At 39.3% G+C, this 24,346-nt stretch overlaps 1 protein-coding gene across 2 annotated transcripts in view; it reads right to left on the reverse strand.

The window, feature by feature from the left end:
- Positions 1-24,346, reverse strand: part of cacna1c (calcium channel, voltage-dependent, L type, alpha 1C subunit) — a 238,265-nt gene that overhangs the window by 15,755 nt on the left and 198,164 nt on the right. Inside the window, exons 16-34 of one of the 2 annotated variants that reach the window (XM_085376077.1) lie at positions 23,729-23,930; positions 23,409-23,529; positions 22,295-22,409; positions 21,638-21,755; positions 21,474-21,543; positions 21,180-21,312; positions 20,910-21,039; positions 18,791-18,850; positions 18,402-18,508; positions 17,996-18,010; positions 14,361-14,448; positions 14,147-14,254; positions 14,003-14,055; positions 13,767-13,913; positions 13,026-13,227; positions 12,278-12,436; positions 12,082-12,192; positions 9,628-9,711; positions 984-1,067 (exon numbers count right to left, since the gene is read on the reverse strand). In XM_085376077.1, coding sequence (XP_085232203.1) covers positions 984-1,067; positions 9,628-9,711; positions 12,082-12,192; positions 12,278-12,436; positions 13,026-13,227; positions 13,767-13,913; positions 14,003-14,055; positions 14,147-14,254; positions 14,361-14,448; positions 17,996-18,010; positions 18,402-18,508; positions 18,791-18,850; positions 20,910-21,039; positions 21,180-21,312; positions 21,474-21,543; positions 21,638-21,755; positions 22,295-22,409; positions 23,409-23,529; positions 23,729-23,930 — 2,107 coding nt within the window. Of the gene's footprint in view, positions 1-887; positions 1,068-9,627; positions 9,712-12,081; positions 12,193-12,277; positions 12,437-13,025; positions 13,228-13,766; positions 13,914-14,002; positions 14,056-14,146; positions 14,255-14,360; positions 14,449-17,995; positions 18,011-18,401; positions 18,509-18,790; positions 18,851-20,909; positions 21,040-21,179; positions 21,313-21,473; positions 21,544-21,637; positions 21,756-22,294; positions 22,410-23,408; positions 23,530-23,728; positions 23,931-24,346 lie in introns of those variants that run through there. The other variant, XM_085376076.1, reaches the window with a different exon arrangement.

Genomic DNA, 24,346 nt, shown 5'->3' on the forward strand with positions numbered 1-24,346 from the left:
TCCCACAAAGAACTTGCCATTCTCCACACATCCTGCTGCAGTTTGGGATAACAGATGTTGCACGGTGTGTTACTTTTCAACATATTACTGATCTGATTTGCATTCATTATTTGCACTAGTCACTTGCTTTGTGTTGCAAATAAATCAAAGTTTGGAAAAATGACTAGTCACTTCTATTTTTATGTAATTCTGGGATAAAAGCTTGTTGACAAGTAACCGATAACATGCATTATCCCAAACTCCACTGCCAGATATGCTAAAAGTGGCACATCCTTCTGAGGAGTGGAAAATCACAATTCTGTACTGCATGTAAATACCACAATTGGACCACAGTGGGCACCATTGCACCATTGAAAGAGTGGGGGTGGGGGTGGGGAGTGAGCAGAAGAAGTACAGTGACAGTAAGTGTAACAGAGAGAGAAAGAGAGCCAAAGACAGACACTAAAGATAAGGAATTGTTGGAAATATTCAGAGACAAATCACAAGACTGATTCGTAAACAGACAGACAGATACAGACGAAGAGACAGATACAGACAGATAGATCAGTGGAGAAGAGTGAGAAAAAGAGAGACAGCGTGACCATGATGGCTCGTACTGATGACGAAGCGCGAAAGATACCACTTCCATACGGAGGGCAACTTGCAAGCCATGGGGAGGAAGTGGGGGCAGCTTGCGCCATGGCAAGAATGACAGCCACCAAGGAAAGTCACAAGACTCCAGTGATACTAGGCCTGCATAACGTACAGTGTCCTTCACCATATAGGACTACACATATATAAACATTTAAAAAAGCACAAACAACAGCGATATATATCTCGGCATGCTGCAGAAGTTAACAGCATGAGCGACAGAGGGGGAGATGACAGGGTGGACGAGAAGATCATACCGTGGATGGCATAGCAGAGGGAGGGATGGAATGATGGAGGGATGAAGGGATGGTGGAGGAGGTAGGGCGGCGGGCGAGGTTACCGTCGGAGCGTACCATTGGCCTTACCACAGGGGGGTGAGAGGAGGAAGAGGAGGAAGAGGAGGACGAAGAGGACGAGGACGAGGAGGAGTCAGCCGGCTTTAAGAAAAGGCAACAAACATCAGCACCAGAGTAGCGCCTTGGTGTGTGTGTTTGTGTCACGGTGCAAGTGTGTTTATGTGTGTGTCTGTGTGTTTTGTTTGTTTGTTTTTTTGAAAACGAAAAAAAAAATAAATCACAAACCGACAGAGTTCAATCTCTGATCGAGACTCATATGGTGGTGAATAAATATAATCTCATCAGAGCCAGATATTAGAGGGAGATATTTGTGTGATATTACTGCATCTAGAGAGTGACCTATCCTCTGCGAGGGCCAGATCAGGCTGAATCACTTCTTATCAGAGATACTAGAAGACTGAAACATGTAGTGATGAGAGATGGTGGGAAATTTCTGTCCTTGAGGGACAAAAAAAATGAATAACGCTCAGGAGCTGCAACACAGGGGGTGAGAGTTGTCGTAGAGTGTGTGTCTATGTGCGAAAGCTTATATGTGTATATGATCGGGGATAATTTAAGTGAATCTACATTTAACCAAATTTACCTACATTAATCAGGTGCATCTTTCACCAGAGAATAGTCACAATTCATGTGAAATTAAGCTTTTTTTGGAAGTTTTACTTTGAAGGAAGCATCCACAGTTAAGATGCTGGTAAGATAACATATAAAACTCTGTAAGTTCCACTAACTGCAAAGACGATGCTAGACTGTGGAAATTAGAGCTTGTGTGTGTCTGCATGTACTAACGAGCACACAAACCTTGTGCTGTAGGGAGCCACCCACTGGTTTTCCCCGGCACTGCAACATTTCAGACTGCTGGGAGTGATAGATTAACTAACAGTTCAATCTATGACTCGGAAGCGCGTCACTCTGCGTTAGAAATGGCCGTGTTGAAATACCCCTCACAAAATAAACGCATCATTACTTCCTGTCCTTGTTTTCAAAATCAAAAAGGTCTGAGCGGGTGAGTTTAAAGGAAGAGAGAAAGAGGGTGTTTAAGAGACACAATAGGAAGGAAATTAAGGAGAAAATTGGGAAAGAAAAGGAAGAGTAGAAGAAGGGACGGAAGACATGCAGGGAAATTATTTTAGAGAGTTGGAAAACAAATTAAAAGAGGAAGAAAACAAGGAAGGAAGGATGAGGGATTTTATGGGATTTCAACAGGGCCATCTACACGCCTTTATGATAACACACACACATACTAACGATGTACACAGAGTAAAAAGTCTTTACGATGCACCACTTCTCTAAATAGAAAACGTAAATAATAGAAAAACAAAAGTAATAATCTCTTCACATAAAAAAGGAGATCAGGCATAGCAAGCCTGAAGAGAGAATATGACTATATGTGCGTTTGTGTGAGCGTATGAGAAAACTGAAGTGCAATCGGGGGGGCGATGAGGGAAGGGAAGGTTGGAAGAAAGGGCAACTGTAGGAAGGAGGGAGGGATAAAGGAAGGATCTGCAGGAAGGAAGGACGGAAGGGTATAGGGGAGGAAGATAACCTGATTTATATTAAGTGTGGACTAAGTAACAAACTAAAGGCATGTTTGAGTGTTTTTCTGAGGATTATGATTAAGGGCCATTGTTTGCAATGTGCTTTCATTTCAAATTGAAATCAAAGCTTTGACACAGAATCCAATTAAACTTAAAATATCCTTCATTTATCTTCTTTTAAAACAGATCAAAAGTAAAATATTGATACTACACTGAATTTTTGGCCCTGGAAGATCCTCAAATAAAATATACTTTTAGCAAAACACAAATTTAGTCCTAAAAAAATAATCAAACAGTCAAATTATAATATATACACAATATATAGGCTGAACTACAGTGCAGATGTGAGCACATTTAAAATGGATCCGAGTTGTTCACTCACATTGCACGGCAATTTTTTCAAGCAAAAAATTTCATCAGTTCAGTCAGTTTAATGGGTAACATGTGTGTCATGGGATTATTCTTACCCGTTAATTTACGTTACAGAAGCTCGAACATATTTTTGTTTCATTTGTCATATTTATGTATATTTTAAAACACATGTTTACATATAGAGCGGATAATTGTGGACCTCGTAGGGCATATGAAACACACGAGAGACCCATGTTACCCAGCTTTCATTTTATGTGAGCAAGCTGCACCGCAATCAAACGTCAAAGAAAAGACAGAGAAAAAGAGAGAGATAAACATCCATAAAAGAAGAGTTCAGTGCATTGAAAAGGCTCAGAAAAAGAGAAGGAGGAGGAGGATGGAGAGGAGAAGAAGAGGCATTCCGAAGATAGAGAAAGAGATGCAGTCCATACTGGCATTGTCCGCAAGACACCGCTCAGAGCAAACCACTACTGATCTGTTCAAACTACTGCTACTCAAACCAAAACCAAAACGTAAAAGAAACCATACAAGGTTTAAGAAGCACCCGCAGGTTTCTGGGGAGAATTAGAGATCCAGGATTAAGGGGATATTCGGTTTTAATGACCGGAAGATATGCGGCTAATCTAAGTCAACCAGGCACCCAAAGGAGCGGCGAAGTGGGTGCATTTAGATTGGATGTTTTAAATATTTACTACAGGCAAAGTGATAAGGTTTTAAACGCCAGCCTGTTACTGCACTCCACTGTACACTCGTGTACATTTGAGAGATGCGACTAAGGAGATGGCGGCTGTTAAATACATTCACTTGTGCTTTCGTGGCTGATGCAGTCGCAGGCTAAGATTTTAAATGTCTATGTGACAGGGCCCCAGTTCAAAAACGGTCAAGAGTTCTCAGAGTGCGGAGGGTTTCTTAAAAAAAAGACACCGGAAAAGAAAAAAACTACAGGAGATAAAGACAGAAAAGGTAGCTTGGGCAGCGCATCGCCCAAATTATTAAAAACTACCAGAGGAGAAAATGAAGAGGAGGAAAAAAACAAACAAACTTGGGGCATGCCTTTAGGTTAGAGGTTAGAAAACAATATGATGAATCATTCAGAAGGAATTGCAAACCAATTAACCAAATCAATCAATCTCTCAATTAACCAACTCACTCAAATCAAAGGCAATCTCCAAACCAAAGTGCTAAGTGCAACATCAGCGGCTTGTATACAGTGGGGCAAAAAAGTATTTAGTCAGCCACCGATTGTGCAAGTTCCCCCACTTAAAATGATGACAGAGGTCAGTAATTTGCACCAGAGGTACACTTCAACTGTGAGAGACAGAATGTGAAAGAAAAATCCATAAATCCACATGGTAGGATTTGTAAAGAATTTATTGGTAAATCAGGGTGGAAAATAAGTATTTGGTCAATAACAAAAATACAACTCAATACTTTGTAACATAACCTTTGTTGGCAATAACAGAGGTCAAACGTTTACTATAGGTCTTTACCAGGTTTGCACACACAGTAGCTGGTATTTTGGCCCATTCCTCCATGCAGATCTTCTCAAGAGCAGTGATGTTTTGGGGCTGTCGCCGAGCAACACGGACTTTCAACTCCCGCCACAGATTTTCTATGGGGTTGAGGTCTGGAGACTGGCTAGGCCACTCCAGGACTTTCAAATGCTTCTTACGGAGCCACTCCTTTGTTGCCCGGGCGGTGTGTTTTGGATCATTGTCATGTTGGAAGACCCAGCCTCGTTTCATCTTCAAAGTTCTCACTGATGGAAGGAGGTTTTGGCTCAAAATCTCACGATACATGGCCCCATTCATTCTGTCCTTAACACGGATCAGTCGTCCTGTCCCCTTGGCAGAAAAACAGCCCCATAGCATGATGTTTCCACCCCCATGCTTCACAGTAGGTATGGTGTTCTTGGGATGCAACTCAGTATTCTTCTTCCTCCGAACACGACGAGTTGAGTTTATACCAAAAAGTTCTACTTTGGTTTCATCTGACCACATGACATTCTCCCAATCCTCTGCTGTATCATCCATGTGCTCTCTGGCAAACTTCAGACGGGCCTGGACATGCACTGGCTTCAGCAGCGGAACACGTCTGGCACTGCGGGATTTGATTCCCTGCCGTTGTAGTGTGTTACTGATGGTGACCTTTGTTACTTTGGTCCCAGCTCTCTGCAGGTCATTCACCAGGTCCCCCCGTGTGGTTCTGGGATCTTTGCTCACCGTTCTCATGATCATTTTGACCCCACGGGATGAGATCTTGCGTGGAGCCCCAGATCGAGGGAGATTATCAGTGGTCTTGTATGTCTTCCATTTTCTGATGATTGCTCCCACAGTTGATTTTTTCACACCAAGCTGCTTGCCTATTGTAGATTCACTCTTCCCAGTCTGGTGCAGGTCTACAATACTTTTCCTGGTGTCCTTCGAAAGCTCTTTGGTCTTGGCCATGGCGGGGTTTGGAGTCTGACTGTTTGAGGCTGTGGACAGGTGTCTTTTATACAGATGATGAGTTCAAACAGGTGCCATTCATACAGGTAACGAGTGGGGGACAGAAAAGCTTCTTACAGAAGACGTTACAGGTCTGTGAGAGCCAGAGATTTTCCTTGTTTGAGGTGACCAAATACTTATTTTCCACCCTAATTTACGAATAAATTCTTTACAAATCCTACCATGTGAATTCATGGATTTTTTTTCCACATTCTGTCTCTCACAGTTGACGTGTACCTCTGGTGCAAATTACTGACCTCTGTCATCATTTTAAGTGGGGGAACTTGCACAATCGGTGGCTGACTAAATACTTTTTTGCCCCACTGTAGATGACAAAAGTGGATATCTCTGGCCCAACACACCTCAGTCTTAAGGTGGTTATTCAACCTGTTTATTTAAATTGACATTTGTGCCTTTCTAAACAGGAGCTTCAAGATCAGATACATTATTGAAGATACTTTATGATCCTTTATTGAGTCCCTTGACAGCAAATTGTTCTAATAACTAAATAGAAAAACGAAATAAAGAACATATCTAAGCATACCCAAGCAACGATAAGCAGCTTTGTCAGCCTCTCATGGGGACAAATGCCTTCCTCATGGCATGAATACAAGCGCTTAGCTCATACATGCCTGGAATACAGTAACTGTACTGTATTTGTATGCCTCACCGGTGCTATCTGAGGAGGAAAAGCTGCATATGAAATAAAGTACTGATCTACATCTATGCATGCTCTCTTCCTGCTTCATGTTTTCAAACCAGTTGGAATTTTTAAGCTGGTAATATGTGGATCCCCAATCTTAAACAGAAAAAGGCTGTATTTATTGTGACCTCCTAAATAAAAGTCTTTTAGTGCTCTTTATTATGTTAGATTAGAAGACTAATGACTGACTTTGAAGGACCTTGTTCTTTCTAGCTGAGGGACAGCCAAGCTATGCTTACCAAAAAGACTGGCTACACCTAGCTCTTTCCAAGATCACTGTAGAGAACACCAGCACCACTATGTTTTGTGACTGAAATCAAAAAAAGAGATGGGTGGCTACTTTCTTTTTAACCCTTCACCACAACTGGGCCAGCTCTTCTCTCCTGGTGTCTTTATTTTCCTTTTCAAGTTATGCTAACCCTCAACTTTGACTCAAACATGTAGTCAGAACTCCATCAACATTATACTAATATTAAACACTTACTTCTCTAAGTTAGGGTAAAAGTACTGATTCTTGAAGGTGCTATGTCCTTGATTTAGTCCTTAGGAGGTCTTAAAATGCTCTCAATACAGCCTCAGATAAACAACAAAACTAAACATATTATACTGTGTTATTAATTTAACAAAAAATAAGTCAAAATCCAGAAGCCATGTGCAGGAAATTTATCTCTAAGTCAAACCATACAATGCTAAGGGACACTGCAAAAAAAAAATCCTGGAAAAAGCTACATCTCATGCTCTACAGGCCTCAGTTAGTTATTAAGTGATAAAGTTCATGACAGTACAAGTAGAAAAAGAATGTGTAACTATGCCACTACAGCTTAGGTTTGCAAAATTGCATCTGAACAAACCACAAGACTTCTGGAATAATGTCCTTTGGACCAAGAGTGGAAATCAAAGTGGAGATGTTTGGCCATAATGCACAGCACAACATTTGGAGAAAACCAATCACAGCACAAACACCTCATACCAACCACTCCAACAGTGATTTGAGCTTGTTTTGATAGACCATCAACTCCTTTGAATACCAAAGCATACAAGGGTCAAACGTGAGGCGATCGGTCTGACAGCTAAGGTTTGGCTGAATTGGGTCATGTAACAGGTTAATGATCCGAGGCACAGCAGCAAATCTACAACATAAAGGCTAAAAAAAGAAAAGAATCAAGGTGTTGCAATGGCCCAGTCAAAGTCCTCAATGTTTGACACACTGCTTCTGGATTTTGGCTCAATTTTTGTTAAATAAGTAAGACCTAATTTTAAGAATTGTTAAGGACTAGATAATTAAAAAAAAAAAATGTCTTGATGTATTTTAGAATTGACAGAGGGTGAACTTCTTTTTTTTTAACCATAAGTGTATAGAGAATTACACTTGTTCTCGTGTTTTGTTTTTTGTTTTACAAAAGATGCAAAGCTTTTCAGATCGAAGGGAAACCATAAAAGCAACTTTAATGATGGGCAGGTAGAAGAAATGTCGAAGTAACATTAAGGTCTTCGGTGAGGCCGATCATTAGTACAAATGCACTTTCCTCTAAGGATAAATGAAAAGGACTGTGCAGTTCTTAAACTCTACTCCTGCCAAAGAGCACTTTCAGTACCACATGAATTAAACACTAACTGTCCCTGAAGCGTAAATACAATAGACACTCAACATTTGACTTGTGTTTGGGATATTCATTCTTATTCAGCCCCACCACTGACCATAGGGCCTCCACGTCGATGATAAATGAATTCATACATACATTTACATAAATTTCATGGGTCCCGAGTAAATCCATTTATGGATCAAATTGTTCCCCATGTCTCCACATTGCTACTGTTGGACAAAAGAAAATGCAACTCGTGTATGTTTCTCATAGCTACCTTAAGTTTTTCTCGCTATATATAAACTCAGAGCGCTTTTCTTCTTACCCTCAAAACACTGTTGTTATAATATGAGAATCTGCATTTGTTCCTTTATTCAGAATATAATTTCTGCATAAGATAAATTGGATACAGTAACAGGCCTGGATATACCACTGTTGTATCTGTCATGCTATACAGTGTCCATCATGCCAGGGGAATGTATCCCCTAAGGCAGTGATGAAAGACCAAATAAAACCAATGTGTAATCAAACCAAGTGCTGAGGAAATGCAATCGGTTCTATTGACAAATGCAATAGTCTCTGATGCTACTGATACTAAGCAGACCGAGGCGTGAAAACATATCTCAAGCAGCTTCAAATGTTAAAAGCCGCACTGAAAATTTGGCATTTTCACACTGCTTCTAATAGTAAAAAAGTGATTAGGATTGCTTGGGAAGGAGGCATTTTCTTACACAAAAAGAAAAAAAACCAAAACAAAATTAAAGGACGCGATACCTTACCACGTCCAAAGATAATCAGATATGGGAACAAAACAAAGCTCAAAAACTACAAAAACCCTTCAGAAGCCAGTAGTTTCCAGTTTGATTGGGCCCCATATGGCTGTTTTATCTGCCAGACTTACTCAGCCATCTCTTAGGTTAAAATATTGTGCAGCTGCAGTTTTCCTAATCATTTGAAAGCATGCGAGATGGGTATCAGCGCTCGGTCTGTTTGTGTGTGTGGGAATGGCAGAGCAGGCAGGCAGGAAGGGAGGGAGGGAGGGAGTTTGGACTACTTACGTTAACCTCAGTGATCGCTATGTCAACAATGCTACCCACAACTATCAAGGCATCAAATGTGTTCCATGCATCAACAAAATAATGCTGTGTAGGGATGGACAGAAAAGGAAAACAAAAAAAGAAAAGGACAAAACATAAGACATTTAAAAAAATGGAAAGAACGGAAATTAAAGGAGAGAGGAGAAAAAATAAGATAAAAACCATTACATACATGAGCACTGGAGTTTTTAGTAGGAGCAGAAAGGGAAAGAAACAACAAAATTTAAAAAAGGCTAAAAAAGAAAAGAGGGGGCAGTCTGAAGAAGATAGACAGCACAGGTAGAGCAGCAGCGATCGGTCATGCTTGTCTATGAGAGGAAATGTCAACAGGAACAGTAAGGAACAATATGCAACAAAATCACAACTAAAAAAAATGAGAAAAAGCTGCGTAAGGCTGTTTGTGATTGGTCAGTGAGTTAGTTCAGTTAGTCAGGGGGATCAAACCTGAGTGTCACAGTGTGGCCAAAAAAACAAAAGAAAAGAAACCAAAAAACCCAACAACATTTTAGATACTGTGAAGAGTTAGGAAAGAGGACGCAAGACAGAAACCTTTGTGCTCAAAGCTAAACCCTGCCTCTGTTTCCTTGACTTTTTGTGAAACCCAGGAAGAAGCTTGTTCTCGCTCAGGAACCTCTGTGGCTGTGGGTGGGGGGAGTGGGGGTCCCGTGCGTGGCAGCGGCCATCTTGGTTTTAAGAATGAAAGGAAGAGAAGGAGGAGGAAGAAGAGAAGGAGGAGAAATGACAGCATGACAGAGAGTAACCACAAAGGAAAGGAGAGCAGAAGGTAAGACAGAGTGAGAGGACATGAGACAGAGAGGGAGAGACAAGGAGAGTGAAGTGGGAAGGGGGGGGACGTCGTACTTACGTTGATTTCACTGAGAATGACGTCTATTATGCTGCCAATTACGATGAGGAAATCAAACACATTCCAGGGATCACTAAAGTACCCCTACACAGGATGAGGTGAGCAAGAGGAGGAGGAGGGTAAGAAAGGTAGGTTAGAAGGAAAACAACATCTGCTGCCACTTCGCAGCCCCTATCAAGGTGGTATGAGGTTGTACAGTACATTGAGGAAACAGAAAGAAAATCAGCTACACTTGATGAACCAACACATGAAAGGATAAGAAGTTTCCACTGAGCTATCTGTTCATCGAGTGCAGCTGAATTTCCTGCTCTGCGAAGGATGGTGGGTTAAATGGTTATTTACATCTTCCACATGCATCTCGGGGCTATTCAGCAAAGCTGTGGCAGTGATTACACTGAAAGCCGACTTTGTTTACTTAACTTATTGTGGGCAATTCTTTATCAGCATTGGTACAAAGGCAGTATTTATGCAAAAATACATCTATATATCTTCAGGCCAGAATGGTATTATTCACATTTATTTTTATAGTGTAATTACAAAGAGCTGCGTCTTTGAACACTAATGAACCTTGGAGTTTCGTCTGCATACACTGTCGTCTAATACGTCACTGTGATTATTCTTTTTTTTTAAACACATCTGGACCACTTTGACTTTTATCGTTCTCGGTCATAGTTTTGCATATTTTACAGGAATGGAACTAGCGACTAGCTACAATATTTTCAACAAAAACATTAAGTCGTAAGGTATGCATGACAAATATCACGCAACTGTTTGCACCAATTGCTAAATTGGTGGCTACACACACTGACGGGGAATGGAGATCAATCTTGCTGATCTATTTTAAGCTTCTTCATCTGTCATCAGCAGCTGAGATAACATGAAAAAAAGGGGGGAAAAAACTCCTCCTGCCATAATTCGTCTGCACAGTGCAGATATTAGAAGATATCCTTGGCAACAGTGGTTTTAATGAAGTTGCTTTCAGTTTTAGGAATAATAATGAGAACTGAGAGTTAAATATTAGTCAAACGGGGGTTTGGCATTAGTACCCAAATACTCATTTATGAATTGATTAAATAGAGAGATTAGACAAAATAAGCATTGTCTAAATAAATAATTAGATTATGTGATTCATTAAAGACTTAAAAATATAAAAGAGTGGGAAAAACTGTAAAAACATGTAAAAGTCTTTGTTAGTGTTACTGTTGCCCATCCATTGATCAACCTATCAAAAAGTATTGAGGTTAAATAGAATGAGGCAAACATTACTGGAGCGAATTCCTTGCGTCTGTGAGACCTGAGAAGCAAAAGCATTAGTGAGCTCCTCCGTCCTGTGCGATGGCTGTTTAAGGCAAAAGTTTATCAAGGCAAGGAAAAGCATACACAACACCATATGTCCTAAGCACTGTTCATTGTGGCTTGGGAATCTGCTGTCATGCTGCACCACAATAAACACAAGAAAGAAAGATGCAAAACAAGTATCAGTTCGTCAGTATTTTATACGTAAAGAGTCACAACTTAACTGGTGATACTTTGATGTTTTTTAAAAAGAGAAACGCTGCCTTCATGATCTGGCAGTTCATCTTCCTCACATACATAACACAGCACAGCACGATGTAAATTCCCAAGTCCTAAAATTCATTGTTCCAAAATCCACTGTTGGCTAAAATACTGCAGAGCATGCATTATGTTACTCAGACAAAATGTTCTAACCGTAGCATTTCAAAAGTCATTACAAGATAACCATCTTGCAACTATTTAAATAAAAAGCACAAACTTTGCAGAGGATTATTGGAAGAAACAACAAAACAAAACAACAGAAGACTTGTAATTTAATTAGTGGTTGGAAAACATTGTGTGCAAAATAGTAGATGGTCTTCATTAATGAGCTCAATTAACTTTTGTAATAACTGGAAAACCTTTGTTCTTTTGATTAGTACAATGCAACAGTAGTCAAAGGAGTAAAGTATAATATGAAACTATGTTATTGCTGTTGATTGCGTTCAAGATTCTCCACTAACCCTGCGGTAATAAGAGGGAGCATGCCCATCTGTTACTGTTTAAATAGCTGAAGCACCAGGAAGTTCTTAGATTGGGCACGGCAACAACAGCAGGATAACAAGGGAACAATGGGATTAAGCACATAAACGCTTTCCTCTAATCAAGGTTTAAATCCATCGTATCGTAAGGAAGGAAATGAAAAAGAATTATGAATTTAGAGCACAACAATCCGTCTTCTGCAACGCTGTGACTCAAAAGCCTTTAAAAAAAACTATTAAACTCTTTTTCTTCCGGGCTGCAATGAGCACTGATAGATAGAGCTGTGAGTTTATCTAATTTCATCTAACATTACATTATAAAATGTCTCTTTGTCTGTGCTTTTTCACATTTCTCTAGTCTGTAGTCCTACACAGGTATCACTGTTATTCTAGCCTGCTGTTTGAGTAGTGAACATACCCTGGGTTTGAAGGCGATCAGTTTAAGGATCATCTCAACAGTGAAAAGTCCCGTGAAGAGCATGTTGAGGATGTTCATGGCATCATTGAAATTTTTGGTCTGTCCATGATGCTGCAGGGAAAAAAAACCACAAACTCATTACACAATGTTAGTTCTATGGGAGTTTTTTTTCTAAATGTACACACACATTACTCACCTGCATGGCCAGACAGATGGTGTTGAGAAGGATGAGTGTGAACATCAAATACTCAAAGTAGGTGGAGTTGACCACATACCACACCTTGTACTGGTAAGGGTTCTTGGGGATGTAGCGACGCAGCGGACGAGCCTTTAGAGCGTACTCCACGCACTGACGCTGTGGCATACACACACAAACACAAAGGTGAGCATTTGCCATTTACATGTGTCTGCTGATGTATTCAGCTGTGTGTCGCCCTGTTCCCAGACAGTCATGGAGGAAAAGCTGTAGAAAAGTCTTTTGGCACGCTAAAAAAGCTAGACTACTCTTCTATCCTCTGTCTGCATTTACATGCTTTTTCTGAAACATGGATCATGTCAGAGAACACAGCCGCAGGCCCTTGGCCTCGTTCCTTTTGTAAGGTTTAGTCTCATCTTTTTTGAACTGCTGCAGCTCCTCCTGGCTGGGCTCCTGAAGTGGTTCTGCCCCTAAAACTCATGTTCAGCCTCTTCAGATTCATCCGTGTCAAACCCCCATTGCCTGGCTCTTATTCCTTCTCCCTTGTGGCTCCTAAATGACACAATGACTTTCCCGCTCCTGTCAGAACAGTAGAATCACTCCTCTGTACCTTTAAAAAAATCTCTCTGCTGTACTACGAGATTTAAAGTCAGAAAGTTATCACTATACAAACAAAAACAAAAAAGCTCCAAAAGTACTAATAATTTTATCGAGTAGTAACTTTACACAAAATATACACGAACACTACCTGGTTTTTGTCCAGCTCGCAGTTCTTATATTCTTGCTCCCCTTGTTCCTGGAATGTGACGATGACGAAACCGACGAAAATGTTCATCATGAAGAAGGCAATGATGATGATGTAGATGATAAAGAAGATGGAAATGACCACGCGGTAGTTGTAAATGGGCCCCACATCCTCAGCATGAGAGTCAATGGCTCGGTACAGTAACCTGACAAAGAGACGGAAAATGAAATCTGGAATTTAAAAAACAAATTGCATTTATTCCATTGTTTAGTAAGAAGTTTCACAAAGTTCAAAAGAAAACTATTATATTTGAACACTGTGCATGTATTCAAATTGTTATGTATTTAAACAGTCAGTTTAGTCAGTCTGAAAACCCTCTACATGTCATTATTATCACTTTGACCTTCAGATCAATCAGAATTTTGAAAAAGAGGTCAGAGGTCAAATGTGACATAATATTTTAAATCTTTATACGGTACTATCTCTATGTTGACAATAGAAACCACACTTACCACAGCTATAAGGCTTATTGTCAATTTTGGACCAATAAATTACTGAGTTGACCTTGGATGTGGATTGTAAGAATGACCCCACTCTACACTCTTACAAAGTTTTATCTGAATTCAGACACAATGACATGCACACACTCACTTAAACCACAAAATTGGCAGAGGTCATAAAAAAGGGATCGTAATATATATACATAAAAAAACATCTGCACTGTGTTGTTATATAGACACACACCCTGGCCATCCCTCGAAGGTAGACACGGCAAACAGTGCCATCATGCCTTGTAGAACATCATCAAAGTTAAAGTCACTGTTCTCCCACACTCTTGGGGCTTTGTCGGGCTTCCCCACATCCCCGTCTTTATATGTGATGAAAGAACCTCTGTGGACGCAAACAGACATACACACACATAATGTAGTTAGACTGTAAGAAAAAAGATTAAGATGCCGTCTGCAGGGGGGATCTCTTACCTGCACTCTGCCTGAGTCTGCTTAGAGTTGTCGGTACAGTAGAAGAACTTGCCCTGATTGAAACACGAGACAATTTCTTAGTCAAAATTTAAAAAAAGGGTTCAAAAAGTACATTAACTAACTGATCATATTCCCTTTTTTTACCTTAAAGAGTTGCACTCCAATACAGGCGAACATGAACTGGAGTAACGTGGTGACGATGACGATGTTGCCAATAGTCCTGATGGCCACAAACACGCACTGCACTACATGCTGCAAAAAACCCACCAAATATAAGAGTGAGTGATAAGTCTATGCCTTTTTTTAGAGGACAGACAAGTGTTCATTGTGTGTATTTTTTATGCGTGACTATGTCAACCTTTAGTCCTTTGGCTCTGTTGATGGCCCTCAGTGGTCTAAGCACGCGCAGAACTCTCAGGATTTTTACAACATTAATTGCGCTGGACCTGTAGACACACATTTGATTAAACTACTGACCTGCCAATTTGATTGACCACATCTTACCATCTTAAAAAAATATATTTGTAATGTTGGAACAACACACACCATAAACTGCTTTCAGTAGAGTCTTTACTTTTAAACACAAACTGTGGAGGCTGATGCAACGAAAAGCTAATGAAATGACAAAAAATGGACAAAATACAATGGACAACTGAAATAAAAGTTCACAAGAAATTAAGAAAGATGACAAAAAACAGATACAGATACAAAAAGGAATTTAACACAGCCTTGATTTGTTTTTACATAAAATGTAAAACTGAAATTTTGTCACGGCTTAGAGTGGAGAGCACCGAGAGGCAGAAGTCGAAGGCAGGAGAAGTAACTGAAAGTGAGCAGTTTATTTGGCTGCTGAAAAATTGTACAAAATACAAAAAAGACCAAACAGGAACACAAGGAGGATGAAAAAACATGTAACACCATGGGAACACAAGAAGGTAAGAAAACAGACGCCATGACAAACAGAAAGGTCGGAGTATACATACACTGGGAACTGATTACATGATGGCACACAGCTAGGAAGAGGGGAGAGGTGCACCAGTCAGCAACAGGTAAAAACAATGAGGGAAAAAAATAGAAAGTAAAACTGGATACAGAAGACTAACCTTCCAAGTAGAAGAGTAAAACGAAAAAAACGCCGAGATATGAAGACAAACACTAAACAAGGTGACAGAAACAGTGGGAACACAAAACAAAGACACCAACACAGACACGAAAAAGAAACTCAAAGAAACAATGGGGGTACTGTGAGCATGAAAAACAGGAACAAAAACCCAAGAACCCAGAACTCAACATCATGCATTTCATCATCTACACCAAACTACTGTTATTATTATTTTAACTAACGTCCCATAGCTGTGAAAGCATTCTTCCCAAGAAGACCAACGTGTATTATGTTACTAAATAAATAAATCTCTATGCCTAGCTAGTTGCTGTAATGTTGTTAATGTTATTTATTTTATAAACAGAAACTATTTAGCATACTTACTTTTTTAGACAGTTTAAAGCAAATAGACTTTGTTAATGTTACGAGTAGTTCTAGCATCAGTTATCAAGGGGTCACTTTCAAAAGCAGAAAGCATACAGTCACGTCCATAATTTGTCTGACAAAGACACAACTTTTTTTTAAAACTTTTTCTAAACTACCATAGTGGATTTAAATCAAGCTATTAAGATGTGAATAAATTTCCCCCTTTCAGCTTTAATTCAAGGTGATTTTACAAAAGTTTGCAATAACATTTCAGTAATTAAAGCCATTTTTTGATACCATTTTCAGAGAATCAAAAGTAATTGGACAATTAAATGACAAAGCACATTTTTAAATATATTTTTAAAGATCAATCTTAAAGAAATATCATCATACATCATGTTCCTTAGTTGTTTTTGTGGTATTTCAGCCCTTCGCAGTGTTTCTCCTATCTCTCTGATTTTTGAAAAAGTTTATTACCTTAGTTTATTTTGTTTTTAATGAGGGCCTCCTTCAATTGCACTGACATCTCTTTGAGCCTCATATTTAAAAATGCAACATTTTTTGCACTTCAGATATTATGTTTGGGTGTGTCATGAAATAAGAAAGGAACAGGCCATCAATGTTAGTCCACCAATTGTCCAATTGCTTTTGAGCATCTGAAAATAGGAGAGCGTATATGAAAATTGTTGTAATTCCTGAACCGTTCATGCAAAATTTTTGTAAAAACCCTTAAATTAAAGCTGAAAGTCTGCACTTTAATTGCATCTTGATTGTTTGATTTAAAATCCATTGTAATGGTTCACAGAGGCAAAAGTGCCAAAATTATGTCACTGTCTGACAAATTATGGACCTAACTGTAGCTCCTCAAAAACAGATATTAGTAACAGTGTATCCGTTACATAGTAATGCACATGAAACACATATAATATATGGACAAACACACATAATGAAACAACACGGATGGGCCAACATAAAGACACAGGCAGACATTTACAAGCAAACTACTGTGCTGTAAAAGAGTGTCACTACAAGCCAAAGGTCAAATGGTGTGACCTTTTTCAGGTAGAGCTTAAAAGAAAGTGATTTACATACAAAGGAAAAAAAAGAATAAAATTAATACCATGACATTTTGAGTTGTACAGTAACTGTCTGGAAAGAGCTTTAGCATTAGTCCTTCTCTGATCTGAACCGGGCCTCTCTCAGCGTGATTATTTATACTTGAGCTGAGTTGGTCAAAGTCGCTTCCCTTTATTTAAAAAGCCAGTTTTTCAGATAAATGAAGGAAAAATACAAAAACGCTTTCCACTGTGTGACACAAGTACAAGGAAAAGAAGGTGTTTTCAAAATGTCAACATAAATAGATTTCAAGGAGTGACTTTCTTGATGGGTAAAGTTGTGATTTGGAGGGAAACAATACTCTGTGCTAACTTTGAAACAAAGAGTGAGAAACAAAAGAAAAAAATTACCCGCTGTGCAACTTTTTACAGAGAAATGTGGAAGTTAAAGGCACTTAAAGGTAGCTCGTGTGGAGTAGGATGTTATCAATCGCATATCACAGTCAAACCAACTGCTAGGTTATTCGTGGAAACATCAAATTATGTTAAAAGGCAATATTTTAACTGTCGGAGTCTGATGACAGGGATGAAGCACGCCATCCACCTGATGAAAAGGACTCTGACTAGCGATAAGAGAGCAAAAATAGATGAGGTCATCAGGTATTGTTTTGCTATAGTTCTGTCTTCTTAGCTGATGTAAGCCATATTTCATGCTGTCACATTATGAGGCTTACTCGGGGTGACAACACAAACAAGCAATCTGTCATATGTACAGTAGGAGATTTTTTACATGCTTTTTTATGAGCGTTTTTTTTCACAGCTTCTCTACAACTTATACTTAAAATGGGTTCTTATTTTGTAGGAGTAAAAATAAAAAAACTACATCACAGAAGTGGTTTAGTTGATCATAACATCATTGCAGTTCTTTTAACTGTGATAAATAAAGAAAAATCCCACTCACTCGCTACCTTTAACAGGCAAAAACCACTAGATTCTAGCATTAGGGCGTCATTTCTATAACCCAGGAGAGTTGCATTTATCTAGAAATATGAGAACTGAATTTGACCTGCCCCCAAAATCCATGACAAAAAGTGAAAAAAAGAAGAACAAACTCATTAACATCAATTGGATATGAAATGCGACGAGAGTATTGGAAGACCCAGGATAATTTACTCAATGTAACACTTTTTCTGGGTAGAAACCAATTATGTTGCTGCTTGCAAAAGATGCATTCTGCAGTGGATCTGGCTCAAAAAGAACCGCATGTGTTCATTCGTTACAAGTTCAGTGTTATCCTACTCGACAAAACCATTCAGTGACAGATTTGGTTTTATTTGTTCTTGCTTTGGGTGAGTCTTCGACTAAACTCTCCAAGACTATAGGAATATCAAATCAAAAAAAGTGACAGCTTTACACGGTTCAGGTGACGGTCTGTTAAAGGGGTTATAACACGGACTAATATGGACTTACGTCGAGAAGTCTAGTCTATTAAGCATCAGAGACAGAAAGTGCAGTATAGAATATTAAACATCACAGCATTTCAATGAGTTATTTGCTGCAAGAAGAAGAGAACATTTTAATAAACATCACAAAGAGACAGCGGATTAGGAGTAATGAAGTGTGAACTTGTTATGAGAAGACAGAGAAGTGTAAAGCACGGAGCAATTTGCTAATAAAAACGTTTTTTTTTTCCGACTTAGGCACTTGATTTGTGTCTCACGCAGTAGTCACAATTTGTGTGATTATATACGAGACAATAACACAAATGCGTGTTTAATGATATTTGGAAAATGTTAGTAATATCGGTGAACAAAAGCTTACAACGTGACTGGATCAGGTATAACACATGCACCATAAAACATCGTACTGTACTCACTGTATTCCAGAGGAGATGAGGGACACGCTGACCACCACCAAGTCCAGGATGTTAAAATAGTTTCTACAGAAAGAACCTTTGTGGAGGAAGGCGCCATAGGCTGTCATCTGCAGGGGTCAAAGTTCTGATTATTACCTTTTACCACGAGCAGCAATATTTTAGAAGGGTTTAATGCTAGCTTACCAGAAACAACACTATATTACCACATCTACAGTTTGCCTATCTATACATCTAAATCCAGTAAATAATTTTTGGTAAGCACATGAACCAGCTTGTAATGATTAAATATTATTTGACAGCCAAATGTTAATTTTAGCAAAGAAAAAAAAAAGAAACTGAATGAACAGTGAATGAATGCTTTAGTGTGCATCACAAACATTAAATACTACCTTAAGAATGATCTCGATGGTGAAGAGTCCAGTAAACACATGATCTGCATAGCCCAGGATCTGAAAATAAATACAACACTGTATTTTAACTGGACTTGGACTACCCCTGCCCGACACGCAAAGGCTTTCTGAATGAACAGAGATCAAAGTTGTTACACTGTTTCATTTGCCATGACAAAGTTCTTAATGAACCAAGATTGTTTAACATTTCACAAAGCAAAGCTGAATGAATTCAGAAATGCTCATGACTCTCTTAAGGCCACAGTATACACGCTGTAATGGTCGCTTCGCTGACCACTGCAAGTGATTTTAACAGAAACCCGTATTTACACCTGCCGTTACAGTGCAGGAAGGTGCTGCGGTATTCTTCTGAAGGATAGGTGTCGCCACTCAGACAGTATCACCACACAAGCACTAATGTAGGAGGAGAAGAAATCAAAACCGGATGTTTTCAAACTGTATATCTGTATGTGTCTGAGCTCCTGTGCTGGAATATTATTAAAATGCCTCTAAAAAAACGACACGGCCGCTCAACTCAGCTGCGGTGGCTGTGGCGCAATCCGATTTACAAAAATCCAGAGATGTACGACTAGCCGATGCGCCACTCACGACCCAAACACAGCATTAGAAGGCACTTTTTTTAGGTTCATAGTCTGTACATAAACGATGGCAGTAGCTACTGGGCCTGAAAAGATGGCGAACTCTTGTGCTCATCCATTGTATAGAAGTAAATTTTTATACAGAAGATAAAAAAAAACAAGATAGAAACAGTCAAAATGCTCATCTAGAGGCTTCAGAACATCAGTCTACAAACCAGTTGGTGATGTCCACTGCCTATATACAATCTATTTGTGCCCCATTAGCAGAAGCACTCTTGAAGCCCTAAACTTGGTAAAATGTGTGGTAAAACTTGGCAATGAATGTGTGCTTCTTTTTGGGAAAAAGCAGGACTTACGGTCAGCTGCAGCATAACATAAATGACTCCACAACTTACTGAAATAATGATAATGTTCAGGTCCAAATGAACTAAAATAGAAATGCTGGAAAAGCTGAAAAACAGGTTTTTTGATTTCATTACTGTTTCAGACTAAGGTTAATTGGTTTAGACTAATAGAATATATAATAGGATCCTACACCAAAGCAAGGGAAAATATAATAAAACAGATCTTTATTGGCCTCTGAGGAATACGTCTCACTGACTGAGACAGGAAACTGTGCACAAAAACAGATACAGCAGCACACATGGTGTTTACATTAGACTACAGCTCCATTACAGTCATAAACACCACATTAATTTACGAACAACGGGCTGATGTCACACAGCGAGTACAATTGCAGATATATCCTTCGTATACTGCAAAGTAACTGAAAATGTTGCGGTTTCACAGCTCGCCTTGAGGCTAAACACGAAGTCTCCGCTGCTGCATACGAATTAAAAGACACAACTTCTTACACATTGTCAAAACAGACTGTGCAAACACTAAAACAGTAAATACATTCATTTCTTGATTAAATGTTGACATTTAGCAAAACAAACACAAAAAACACCCTCATAAATATATTTTCACACTGTATGTGTACAAAATGATACAATAACTACTCATTTTTCTTTTTGGCTAATAAAACAGTTTAAAAGAGCGCAAAGCTTAAGAGGCGTTTCATATCTTCTTAACATGAAGTTAGTAACAGTTACAGTACTCGAGACGAAATCTCATTAAGTGTAACGGGCCACTCACAATAAGCTTTGGTTCCTCTATAGCTATAATCCATTTAGGTCAGAATGAGTGTGCGTGTGGGCATCTAATTATGGCTACTGTGCCTTACTGTACATCCGGCATTGTATGTCTTTATATACTTTATTTATATTGTTATATATGGGTTTTTTTTTATGCTTACAGGTGGCTGTGGCTCAGGCAGTAGAGCTGGTCGTCCAGTAATCATAAGGTTGTTAGATATACTGCCGAAATACTGCTGTGGATACTGAACCCTGATTTGCCCCAGATTCATTAATTGAAGTGTGAGAGTGTGTGTGAATGTTAGATAAAAGTGCTTAAGTATAAAAGCAGTCTATGAATGCGCTCGAATCGAGTAGACGGGCGTTATATCACTTATATGCTACCTTATTTCTGAAGGAGTCATTTTTGACAGGGTCTTCTGCCGCTAGACTGATGCTGCTGAGCAGGATGAAGAAGAGGATGAGGTTGGTGAAGATGTTGTGGTTGACGACCTTATGGCAGAGAACCCTGAACCTAAAAAAACAAAGTTCAAGCGAGAAAGAAAGCAAAATGTTTTCATCTAGTCTCTTTAAAGGAAAAGGATGCCAAAACGAATGCAGCAGAAGCTGACTGAAATATTGGGCGGAGAAAATGAAGTTGGAGAGGAAGATTACTTGTTGGTGTGGCTGAAGATAAAGAAAGCTCGGGCCTCAGGCATGGGGACAGCCTTCTCCTTCAGCTGAATGTCAGAGAGGGGCCGTGGCCTCGGGCCCACAGGCATCTCTGGCTCATCATCGTCTTCATCTCCTGATTAGGAGGAACGGGAAAGAGGAGAGTAAGATAAAGAAGGAATATAATGTTAGTAACTAACTGTTTTTTATAATAACAAAGACAAAATTCTCAATGAAACCACCTCTTACCTTATACCTATAGGAATACATAATATTTATGGCTGTGGTGTGTGTTACCTATATAATCATTGGCGGGATATGGATTCTTCTCTTCGCTCTCATCCCCACAGCAGTCATCCATGTTAATCTGACAAGGAGAAGTATGAGATTTCATTCATTTTTTCTCACTCCTTTGAACACACACACATATTCTCACTGAGTCTTTGTGTGTCTCCATGTACCTTTGTAGCAGTGTTGGCCTCCCCATCAGAAGTAATGGACTTCAGCTCTATTTTCTCCTTCTTCTCTTCTTCCAGAGGCGGCTTCTCATTTTCATGACGCTTCTCTGGACTGCCAAGCCTGGAGAAGGAGAGAGAACAAGAAGATCCTCAACTCTAGCATCATCCCTTCTCCATACATAAATTAACATCAGAGGGACAACATAAAGACGTGTAATTATAGGGGGTATTTTCTCAGCTGTGAGGAAAATTACAATTTTCTGTTGCACCTTTTCCATTGATTAATACAGATTGCAACTAAGCAGAATACATTTTTATGATTTGTGCTAAAGAACACTTTCTTTCTCAGCTGCACTTTAAACTCAACTTTGATCTTTGCTGGGAATTAATCTTTGCAATGACACTGAAAAAAATAATAAACTGTTGTAGAGAAAAGCCAAATAATATATTTGTATTCTATGTATGAAAAAGCAATTTTAGTGGTTTAATTCAAGCTTCTAGTGTCAGCATCCTTATTCACCTTGAGAAATAATAGGCTATCCAAGATGCTGCAAGCTAATATTTTCCCTGGGTGCTGTTTGGATTGGCCGGGTCTCAACATCTCCCTCTATCCCTTTACAATTTTTTGTCTGACTGCCTCCATTCAGTTTTCTGCTTTACCTGGCCAGTTTTTTCCTCTCCTTCTCCTCCTCTTCCTCTTTCTGGGCTGATGTCAGGCTCTCGGCGTCTGCCAGATTGTCTACAGCAATGGCCAAGAAGACATTCAGCAGGATATCTGTTCAGAGGGGTGATGTTAAGGATGTTGCTGACCCATCAGATCACAAACAAAGCTGGCTATAAACAGGTGGCAACCCCTGGGGCTAAAAAAGGAAGCCAAAACCTACAGTTACTGTAATGACCACTTGAAGCTTGGGTTAAAAAGTGAGTTTTGTTTTGTTTTTTGTTTTGTTTTTTGCTTTGTTTTATTCTTTGCTTTGAGCCCTGTGTACAGGAGCTGCATGCTAAAACATCTTTTGTTAAAAGGGTTGGCGTAATAAGCATATGCTTCAGCCAGTACCTTTTGATTAGCCTTGTCTTGTGCTTTCTTGCTTTGTGGTAATCTTTTTTCTTTATTCACTTTATTTGAATGCTAATCAATAAATCAAAAAAAATATCAGTTAATGTTCATAGACTGTTATGTTGAAGTGATCATATAAACAGCATTCAAAACCAATGAATGCAGACTCCAAAGCCAAATGACTAATCCTGCACTGGCTTTGGATTCAGCAGGCTAAGCTGATGAATAGTAACAATTTAATCTGAAAAACACATTTTTAACTACTCTGTACTTTTAAGTACAGACGCTCAGTGGCCCGCACTAAAATCTTTTAGCTTTAGGGAAAGCATCTGCATGCAAAATGTGTTCTTTTCCCCTGCAACTGCATCTTAACAAGGGGTTAGATATCAGATGTGACTCAGTGATTCAAATCACAATCAGCAACACCAGTATCCATTTGATGACAGGATTAAAGATTGTCAGAAAACAAATTTGACTGTCAGTTACTGGATCTGATTCACCATGTTTTTATTTTGAAATTCTACATGTATAAGCATCACGCCCGCATGTCCTGGGTTACTGGTGTAGCTATTCCATGTATTTGTATTTACATAGCACCAACATCTAAAAGGACCTGACATTATAATAGAAAGACTCTGCAACAATCTAGAACAACCAAAAGATTCCCTATGAGCAAGTGCTTTGTGACAATGGGGACCTCCTGTTGTGGTAGGATACAGTTTCCGCAGATGAAGAGGATGATGAAGTAGATGCAAACTAGCATGCCAGGAAAAGCTGGACCACCGTACGCCATGATACCATCATACATCACAGAGTTCCAGTCCTCTCCGGTCAGGATCTGTAGAGACAGAAGACAGTAAACAAAATCTTATAAAAATTTATTTTCATTTAAAAGAAGCCTCAGCCTCGTGATAGTGACAGATTACATTTAATTAAGCAACATTATAAAATTTACACTTTTTGTATCATTTAAGGACAAAGGTAAGGTGACAATGGAGGCCGGACACACTTCACGAGAAAAAGTGGAGCATGATTACCTGAAACACAGTGAGCAGAGACTGGGGGAAGTTGTCAAACGTGCTTCGTCTGGTCTCGTCAAAGTTGAATTTTCCCCCAAACAGCTGCATGCCCAGCAGGGAGAAGATGATGATGAAGAGGAACAGCAGGAGCAGCAGGGAAGCGATGGAGCGGACAGAGTTCAGCAGGGATGCCACCAGGTTGGACAAAGAGTTCCAATATCTAAAGGAAGAGAAATTTAGTTGAAATGGTAGTCTTGTTATAATATATTTGGTAGGTTGACTGTTTTGATTTCTTTATAGTTTAGAAGTGACTAGAAGGGAGTCTGATAGTTTCTGTTTCAGTTTAACAGTGCTGCCGGAGTTTCCTGCTAAGAAGTTTATGTTTTGCCATCCTGGATTCATGATTTAGTGTTTCAGTTGTAGGATTGAACTTTTCAGTGTTTCCTTTATTGTTTTTTTCCCTCTGTTCTGTGTTTCTGTTTTATGTGTTTGCCCTCCAGAGTTCCTTTGTCTCTGTCTTCATGTTAATGTGACCGTCGTATCTCTGTGAGTGTTTTGGTTACTCCCTGTTTTCAAGTGGGTGTTTTTGTGCGTCCTGTGTATGTTTTTCTTCCAATCTGCCTTTCTGCCATTGTC

The sequence above is a fragment of the Diplotaxodon limnothrissa genome, linkage group LG17 (assembly GCF_057381915.1).
Source record: "Diplotaxodon limnothrissa isolate DT_005_m linkage group LG17, D_limnothrissa_male_GT1.1, whole genome shotgun sequence".
NCBI classification, from domain to species: domain Eukaryota; kingdom Metazoa; phylum Chordata; class Actinopteri; order Cichliformes; family Cichlidae; genus Diplotaxodon; species Diplotaxodon limnothrissa.